This window comes from Meleagris gallopavo, chromosome 25, assembly GCF_000146605.3.
Source record: "Meleagris gallopavo isolate NT-WF06-2002-E0010 breed Aviagen turkey brand Nicholas breeding stock chromosome 25, Turkey_5.1, whole genome shotgun sequence".
Taxonomy (NCBI): domain Eukaryota; kingdom Metazoa; phylum Chordata; class Aves; order Galliformes; family Phasianidae; genus Meleagris; species Meleagris gallopavo.
In genome coordinates, this window is record NC_015035.2 from 515,788 (window position 1) to 525,362 (window position 9,575).

At 53.1% G+C, this 9,575-nt stretch overlaps 1 protein-coding gene and 1 long non-coding RNA gene across 3 annotated transcripts; one reads left to right on the forward strand and one right to left on the reverse strand.

Moving 5' to 3' along the window:
• Position 1: 1 nt before the first annotated feature.
• Positions 2 to 5,418, reverse strand: LOC104914277 (complement C2-like; the record flags this gene model as incomplete). The annotated part of the gene is made up of 14 exons (XM_019622722.1): positions 5,331 to 5,418; positions 4,173 to 4,345; positions 3,729 to 3,824; positions 3,518 to 3,654; positions 3,072 to 3,210; positions 2,851 to 2,997; positions 2,687 to 2,776; positions 1,755 to 1,975; positions 1,257 to 1,368; positions 979 to 1,129; positions 810 to 886; positions 427 to 518; positions 161 to 296; positions 2 to 45 (listed from the first exon to the last, which is right to left on the reverse strand). Coding segments are annotated over exons 2-14 (1,572 nt in total), but the record flags the coding sequence as incomplete, so codon positions are not given.
• A 338-nt stretch (positions 5,419 to 5,756) lies between these two features.
• LOC109370947 lies at positions 5,757 to 9,045 on the forward strand. Of its 2 annotated transcripts, none has more exons than XR_002121517.1 (2): positions 5,757 to 5,843; positions 7,622 to 9,045. It is a non-coding gene; the product is annotated as an uncharacterized LOC109370947 (long non-coding RNA). The 2 variants fall into 2 exon arrangements; XR_002121518.2 differs by lacking the exon at positions 5,757 to 5,843 and adding an exon at positions 5,933 to 6,573.
• Positions 9,046 to 9,575: the final 530 nt, after the last annotated feature.

A 9,575-nucleotide genomic window follows, 5' to 3' on the forward strand; every position in this document is an offset into this window, starting at 1 on the left:
GGAAACGGTGGCGGCGGTCCACAAAGAGGGAACCCCCAGATTCACCTGGGGACATTTGGGGACATTGGGGTATGGGGATATGGGGACAGTACAGTGACATGGGAACAATATGGGGGCATGGGAGTGTGGGGATGGGGATATTTGGGGCCTCCACACACACCTTTGCAGGCTGCATCCTCCCGCTCACTGCCGCTCTCCTGCCCACTGCACAGGAACCGTTCTGTCACCACATCCTTCACAGAGGCATTGGCATGGGGCATCCCAGGCTGCACTGCACCCCCCAGGCAGGAGGCACGCTGTGGGTCAGAGCCACGCTATGGGGCAGGGTCCTGCTGTGGGGCAGAGCCCTGCTTGGACTCTTCCCTGTTGTGGAGGGTGTTTGGGGCCCACTATGGGGTAGAGCTGTGCCTTGGGGCAGCTCCACACCTCTTCCTGCTCCTTGATCCTGACGCTCAACCTCTTGCCCTCCAGTGACACAAACTCGGCGGGGACACGAGTGTGGCCCAACAGCTCCACCTCTGGAGGACATGGGGATAATATGGGGAGGTATGGGGGGCTGGGGACATGGGGATGGTGACACAGGGATATGGGACATTGTGAAATTTGGGGATATGGGAACAAAATGAGGACTTTTGGAGACAATATGGAGATGGGGAAATGGGGATGTAGGAATAGGGAGACATGGCAACAATACTGGGGGGATACAGACTCAGGGATATGAGGCGTTGTGACATTTGGCAATATGAGAACAATGTGGGAACGGAGATATAAGGACACATGGAGGTGGGGATGATGTTGGGTGCCCCCACCTTGCTTCTGGCATGTGGTCCCTGGTGCCATTCTCAGAGCTCTGTTCGCATCCTCAGTGCAGGGTATGCAAATGCGCCTTTTTTGGGGGGGAATTAGATTTCTTAGGGGGGTCAGAACCCCCTCAACATCAACCTGCCCCCCCCCCCCACGCCCCACTGTCCCACTCACCTGGGGGCCCCTGTGTCTCCCACCTCCTTCTCAAGCTCCACCAGGGCCACATCATAGTCGTAGAATTCAGGGACCCCCCGTGCCGCCCTCCCCCGGATATCAAAGTCCTCATGGAGTTTCCACCCCCGGATGGAAACCTCCTGACCCCCTGCTGCAGACCCCCAAAAATGGGAATCGGGGGGAGTCCCAATGGGGTGGAGAGGTCCTGGATTTGGGGTCCCAGTGGGCTGGGAGGCTCTGGGATCAGGATGAGGGAGTCCCCACTTTTGGGGCCTTACCCAGCTCGGCGCTCCAGTCATGGGGGCTTTCACCCCCCAGGAAGCAGTGGGCAGCCGTCAGCACCCAGCGGCCCCCCAGAAGGGTCCCTGCACAACGCTGCTGCACTCCAGTCTGGGAGAATACAGGAGGAAGGGGTGCAAGAACATGGGGTCTGCATTGGAATTCCCTGTCCCCACTGGGTCCTCCCATCCCCAATGGACTCCTCCACCCCCAATGATCCTTCATTACTTCCCCCCAATCCCTAAAGAATCCCAATGATCTGTAATGGATCCTCCCAACCCCGTGGTTCCCCAATACATTCCCCCCATCCTCACTGGATCCCTCAGTTCCCAGTGGTTCCCTCCTCCATCCTCAATGAATCCCAATAAATATTCCTTTGACCCCCAACATTTCCCAAAGGATCCCACATCCAAGATGGTACCCAAAGGGTTCCCCTTCATCCTCAATTGCCCCCAGTGGATCATCTCCAACCCAAACAGATCCTCCCCAGTGCCTACCCTCAGTACAACATGCCACGGTGGTCGGACAGTGCCAGCAGGGATGATGACACCACAGAGGTCCCCGATGGCAGTAGCAGCCAATGCTCCCTCCAGTGCCTGGCGTAGTGCTGACGCATCTGCCAGCTTGAAGGCATGGCGCTCATCCCGGCGGTGCGAGGCCACTGCCTCCAGCTCGGCCATGTCCACCTCCAGGGTCCCCACCCCAAAAGCATAGATGTCTGGGGGTGAGGGGTCAGGGAGTAAGAAAGAGGGCAGGGGACACCTGAAGCGGGGTTTAGAGAACCTGAGTTGGGACTGAGTGCACTGAAGGTGGCTGAAGGCCTCAGAAGTGGGGTCTGGATGTCTCACGTGAACATTGGAGCACGTAGAACAGGGCTTGGGGCATCTAGAACAGGGTTAAGGGTCCCTAGAATGGGGTGTGGGCTATCTGCCACAGGGTATGATCGTAAGTATGGGGTTAGAGGCACCAAATCGAGGTTTGGTGACCCAGGATGGGGCACTGGCCCTGGGGATAAGAGTAAACCAGGGTATTGACCCCACTGCTGGTGCAACAGCAAATAGTGGCCAGGGCAAAGGGACACAGGGGGCAGGGATGTGGAGATGGTGGCCTCCAGATGCCCAAAGCCCAACTCAGGTCCCTAGAACTACTGAGGACACCTCAACTCTACTCCTCAGCTCTCCAAAGCCACTCCCAAGGTCCCCAAAACTTACCTTGATGTCCCCACACTCCCATCAATGTCCCCATGAGTGTCCACATGGCCCCACTGATGTCCCGAGTCTACCTCTGAGGTCCCCCAAATCATCTTTAAGGTACCCAGTGCTACCTCAGGTGTTCTCAAACCCCAACTGAGATCCTCAAATCCACCTCAGAGATCTACAAAGCCAACCTTAGTGTCCCCATTTCCCTGCTAGTGTCCCCACACACCCACCCAGATACTCCTCGCGGTCCTCTCTGATCTCCAGCACATCCTCAATCTTGGCCACCGCGTCCCGGGGATGTCCACCAACATTGAACCTCCCTAAGGGGCAGCATGATGGAGCTCAGCCCGGCCCCACAGCATCCACCCAAGCACTGTCCCCTCATTGTCCCCACCATCTGTCAGCAGGATGACAACATGCCGCGTGTTCCTCCACACGTTGGGTTGGCCATCACGCATTGACCGCTCCTTTTGGAAGAGGATCATGTGGTAGACCTCCAACAGCGCCCCATGCATGTTGGTTCCTGTTGCATTTCTGTGCACTAAGGGGACAACACCATGTCACTGTGTCCCCAGTGCATTCCCAACTTTGGGGTTGGCCACTTTGGGGATGTACCATCAAAGTTCATGGCCTCCAAGCGCGCGATGACTTCGTCAGCATCGGAAGCGTCGTCTTCGATGGTGGAGATGATGACATGCGTGTGGGTGGCGAAGGAGACAATGGCAAACCTGAGGGGCACCTCGAAGCTGCTGAGCTGTGGGGCAGCAGGGGGATGGGGACAGCTCAGGGCACCCATTCCAGACCTCCAACCTGTGGGACCTACACCTGTGGTCCCATTCCATCTCCTCATGGTCCCATCTCACCCCATCATCAGTCCCCATGGTCTTAACCTCATCCCGTGGTCTCATCTCATCTCCTCATCTCTCCATGATCCCCCTATGGTCCCACTTCTTCTCCTCATGGTCCCACCTCATCTCCGCTCCCCATCCCCCCATCTCCCTGTGGTCTCCCCATGGTCCCACCCCATCTCCCCATGGTCCCACCCTGCTGTCCCCTCGCACCCTATCCACGATGGCCACCGCACTCTGCCGGAAGAGCTCAAAGTTCTCCTGTTGGACACTGCCAGAGGCATCCAGAAGCACGTAGACATGGAGGGACTCATTGCGACTCAGTACAATGCGACGTCCCAGGGACATGTCTGTCACCACAATGTCACCGTGAGGTCATTCTGATGATGTCACCGTGGTGTCACCACAGCGTCCCCCAGCTCACCACTGTCATTGCGGGCACCCGCCAGCTCCAGGATGGAGGCGAAGGAAGAGCCAAGGCCACTGCTGATGTCCTCAGGGAGGTCGAAGGCGTAGGGGTCTGTGGGGACATTTGGGGATGTGGGGATTTGGGGACGTGGGAAATTGTGACATTCTGGGCAAGTGGGAACGTGGAGACAATATGAGGACATTTGGGAACATTATGGGGATGTGGAGATACGGGGACACTTGGGAACACGCCCCAAGACATTTGGGGACTTAGGAACGTGGGTACCTGGGGACACAGGAAAAAGGGAACAATATGAGGATATTTAGGGACATGGGAATATGGCACATGGGGATACAGGACATAGGGACATGGGGATTTTGGGGGACGTGGGGGTATTTGGGGACATGGATATATGGGACATACATGGACCTGGGAACATAGGAACACAGTTCCACTCACGGCGGCAGGTGGGTTCAGGCCCGGACCACCTCCCAGTTTCCATACAGTAGCGCCGGGGAGGTCCCAGAAGCTGCAGCCCTGCCCCACAGTGCACCCGAACCTCGGCTCCATGGTGCCGTCCCCCGCTCATTGTCACCCCCCCGCTGGTGTCACAGGGGGGGGACAGTCACCTTCTAGGGGGAGAATCAGTGGAGGTAGCCCTTGACCCCCTCCCCAAGGGACCCACACACCTCATAGGGATGACCCCCAACCCCACAGAGACTCCCCAGTCCCGTAGGAATTCCCCCATCTAACTCCTGTCTTCCCCCCCCCGGCCCTTAGTGACTCTTGACACACCCCAAGGACCCCTAACACCATGAGCCCCCCCAGATATTTTTTCCTTTCCTCTAAGCCCCACAGGGACCCCTGAGTCCCGACCTCCCAATCAACCCACCTATCCATCCCATGAAGACTCCCCCCCTCCAATCCCCCAGACTCATGTTCCTTAACCCCCCTCAGCCCTATAAGGACCCTCCAACCCCTGTCGTCCCCCCATCCTCCTGAAGAATTCTGGGAACTCTACAAGAAATTCTGGGGTGTGTAAGAGGGACTTAACACCCTTCCTTCCCCCCCACCTCTCCCACCCCCCTGGGGTATTTTGGAGCGTCACTGAGAGATTTGGGGGTGATTATAAGGGCTCTGCCCAACATCCCCTTCTGGAAAGGATTTTGGGGCCCTTACGAAAGATTTTAGGGCTTTTGAGGTATTTGCCCCACCCCACAGATATATTTCAGCCCCTCTTAGAAGAACTTCGGGATCTCTATGGGGATTTTGCCACTCCCAGAAGGATTTGGGGGCCTTTATGAGGGATTTTGCCCTCACACCAGAAGCATTTGGAATTATCTATAGAAGATTCTGTCCCTCCTCACAAGTATATTGGGGTATCTATAGGGATTTGGGGACCTCCCAAGAATTTTGGGGCACTTAAGAGGAATTTTGAAGACCTTGAGGGATTTGGGTGCCTTGTTGAAGATTTCTCGGGTCTCTTAGAGTGATTTTGAGGTCTCCCAGGGATATTTTGGCCCCCCCAAAAAATTTTGGGGCATTTCCTGGAGGCTTGAGGGCCTTTTGGAAGGATTTCGGGCCCTTTAGATGGGTTTTAGGGCTTCTCCCACTCACCGCCGTCGTCGCACACGGGGGGGGTTCGCTCCAGACACCCCCGGTTCTGCAGCGCAGCTCTGCGGCCCCTCGCAGCACGAAGCCGTCGTCGCACGAGAAGCGGAGGACGCTGCCGGAGGGGTACGCGGGGAAGCGCGGCTCCACGGTGCCGTGAGGGAAAGAGAGCGGCGCGGGGCAACGGAGCGCTGCGGGGGGTGAAGGGCGGCAGTGAACACCCCACCAACACGCTCCCGGGGTTTTGTTTCCCCCCGGACCCCATTTCCGGAGGACCCCTGTGGAAATGCCCAATTGCGGGGAACCCCAAAAGCAGGAAAATCATTTTTTCATCACTGTTTCCTACCCGGCCCCTATTGGAAGTGCACCCACTTCCTGTCTACCCGGAATTCGCCCGCCACTTCCTACCCCAACCGGAAGTGGGCCTCCCGCAACCTATTTCGCACCTCGGCACCGGACGGGCTCCGAGCTGCCCCTCGGGAGACCGCAGCGCTGCCGGGTTCGGCCCGGGGGGTGCGGGTAAGTGCCGGGGGGGCACTGCGGGGCGCAGCGGGGAGAGGCGGAGGGCGTCACGGGGAGCACCGCGAGGAGCAGCAGCACCCACAGAGCCATAGCCGGGAACTAAGGACCCCGAGGGAGAAACGCGGGGATAACGGAGCCGGGGGGGGGCAAAGGGAAGGCCCTGCCCTCCCCCAGGGGCGGCTCTGCGCTGTGGGCCCGCCTCCTGTGCCCAATGGAGGGGGACATTGCTAAGGGGCGGTGCGGCGCAGGATGATGACGTCATCACTACCATCCTGTTGCGATGATCTCGAAGTGACAACGGAGCGAGGGGCCGAGGATGAGAAGGGAGATGGGGGGAGGGGGCAGTAATGACGTCACGACGGCTTCTCTCCGCACGTTGAGGCCCACGTGACCTCTCAGTTCTCCCCCAGTGCCCCCATTATCAGTTTCTCCACACTGTTCCCAGTTTCCATGGTTCCTTCCGGTTACCCCACGTAGCCCCCACTGACTCCAGTTTCCCCCCATTAATTCCATCACCAGCTGCTCTCTCCCACCACCCCCAGTTCCCCTCCGTTAACCGTATTCGCCCCCCTCATCCCCAAGTGTCCCCAATTCCCCCATTGCCCCCAGTTCTCTCATTGCCCCCATTAACCCCATACGAGATGAATTTCCTCGAGGGTGGATCTTGCTACGTGATATTTCCCAGCCAACATGAAATATATCCTTGAACTAACAAATACAGAGAAAGGTGAGGAGAAAGATCCGTCTGCACATCTGTCTGCAGGGGATGTTCCTCTAAACTTTGACTTGATGCTATCCTTAACTTTCTGCTTTGTATAATACTCCATTTGTACATATGGACGAAGCTTTTTCCTCCGCTCAAATCAAGGTTTTTCAGACAGGTAGAGCTTGTGTTTAGAGGGATGGGCATCCCTGACACCTGGGAGAGAAATACATCTGCTGATGACACTCCCCAGCCAAACAAAAGTAGTGCTGTCTTGTGCTTTCTGGTCCCACTCGAGGCTAAGTGAAGTGTCCACACAACCACAACTCCACTTTACGTACGATGCCACTCCATTTTGTTTTTCTTAATCGAGGTTTCAAGTCTCATGTTGGTTCCACGTGCCACTTAACAAGGCAGGGCAATTTATGATCCTTTCCACTTTTCCATCAAGATTTATCTTTCCACATTCACATTGGTACCCAATGTCCAGGCCCTACCAGAGATCAAGAATTCTTATCATTAGTAAAATGAGTGCAACAACAGGGATGGGTAAGCTCAATGTGGTGTACAAACCACCTTCATTGTGTATTCGTTGTGCAATTCGTCATGCAAATATGTGAACATTCAGTGTAGGCTTCAGTGCAGCATTTTTCATTGAGGTATTTCCTTCTTTATTTTGAGAACTCTCAGAAAGACAAAGAAAATGTATTTAAATAAATAATAAATAAATATAACAATGCATGGCAGGATAAAAGTAGTAAAAACAGGGACATTCCCAGTGCCAACATGTACACCTTCCTATGGAGTGTGTTAATTGCATACTTTCTTTCATGGGAAAAGGCTATATGACTGAGACCTAAAACAGTGAATTTCCTGAAGAAAATATTTCTGAATTATCAGGATTCAGTGAATCCCTTCTGGAAGAATTCTGTAGCTCATAAATAATGGATCTTCTTGTTATTTTGATTCGCCATGAAAGCAGGTGATTGTGAAGATGGATGTGAATGTGATCACTGTCATTTTCTTTGCTGCTGTAACAGCTAACAGTGAAGCTTTGTTTTTTTCATTTTAGGTGGGTGCTAAGTTGAACTATGATTGTTATCCCCTAATGGCTGACAGCTGGGAAAGCATCACTGGAGAAGGACCACCAGTGAGGCAGACTTTAGAGAAAGGTGAAAGGAGAGGTAGAAAGCTTTGAGTATCTTAGTAAATTCCCTGCTGTTACTTGGATGCTTGGTTGCTGTTTGATGCCCGTGATTTGTACATTTCTCAAACCAGGTGACATGAATAATTTAATGAATTTTAGACCAACAAAAACAAGACTCAGTGCACACAGTGATTGAAGTATTGTCCTTTGGGAGTTAGGAAAGGGAAACACAGCCACTGGTTGCAGACAGAGATGAAAGAAAGAGGTGGTTTGCCCAAAGATACACTGCATTTCCCAATGGGAAAAAAAAAAAAAACAACATTCAGACAAGTGAAAATCTCTTCTGGAGCAGTTTGTAATAGGTACCTCTACAAGCTCATGCATCTGCCAAATAAAGGGAATCATGAATCATTTCCCAGAATAAATATCTTCACGTTTCATGCGTTATGCTCTGCTCCCAGTTTTATTTTCATGGAATACAAAATCCCTCCTTCTTATAGTGTGATTCCTTTAATGGCATCTGAAGTATCATATTTGCCTACACAGCTTCAACCTGTACAGACAGATCTGAAAAGAAATGGCCTTTCTTTGTTCAGAGAGGAATTGTGCTGGTGATTTCTGCAAGCTTACAAATATCTGTTATCTGTAGTCCATGTCACAAGCAATTACAGCCATCTTAGGACTCGACTTCCCACCATCAGGGTGGGTAACAAATGGTGTTGGAGGTGAGGTGTGTGTGTCCTGCACCTCAGAAAAACTGCAGGCTTCCAGCCATCTGTTGGGCTTAATTCTTAAGTCATTGGCCTGCTTCCTTTGGCATCCTCTGCTGCTCAACGTGGAGGCATAATGTGCAGTTGGGAAGAGAACAGGGGTTAAATGAGACTGACAAGGCACCATCCAAAACCACCGGGGGGAATTGAAGGACGTCAACATTTGTTTACTTTTTCTCTCTCTTTCAGGATCTGTTGCAAAATGTAAAAATGAAAGGAGGAAAGTCTGCAGGTACCACTGATCCCAAGCAACCTTTGTATCGTGTGTGTTTGCCTGGTAAGTTTGCATTTCAGATCACATGTGGATAAACACAGCTCAAGGCCCAAACAGGTGACTGGCCCATGAGAAAAGACTTGTGGCAGCTTGGGAACACACATACACTGCCTCTTGCTTCTGTACGTAGCAAGAAGAAACCTGTTTGTGAGCTCTGCAACTGTAACCAGGTCTCCCTGCTTTCTGTGAATGATGCTTTCTTGTCTCCTGCTGTCATAAATAGAGCACTGAGGTGGTGTGGGCACTCTGCTGGCCAGCTGCCCCTACCAAGGTGAGTGCCTCTCTATTAAACTGATGGATATTAACTTGCCTCCACGTATGTTTTCTTTGGGATTGATAAACCTTAAGCAGAAGTACTAGCCAGGTTTGTAATTACTAATACTCAGCTCGTTAGCTGGTGCTACCTGCAGCAAGGTGAGGGTGGGATTGAGACTGAAAGAGTCACGGCTGCTTGTGCTGCTGTTCTTTGTGGCAATCTGGTTTAGTATATTAATTCACTGCTTTCTGTCAACAGTAGTTGAGAGAGCTGAAAGCCAAAGCAGTCAAATATTTTAGGTTTAGGTTGGATATTAGGAGGAAGTTCTTCACACAGAGGGTGGTGATGCACTGGAACAGGTTGCCCAAGGAGGCTGTGGATGCCCCATCCCTGGAGGCATTCAAAGCCAGGCTGGATGTGGCTCTGGGCAGCCTGGGCTGCTGGTTGGTGACCTGCACACAGCAGGGGGTTGGAACCAGGTGATCATTGTGGTCCTTTTCAACCCAGGCCATTCTATGATTTTATCAACTTAGTAGGTATGTGTGTTCTGTGGTGGGTGTTGTGATAATAACTAGAAAC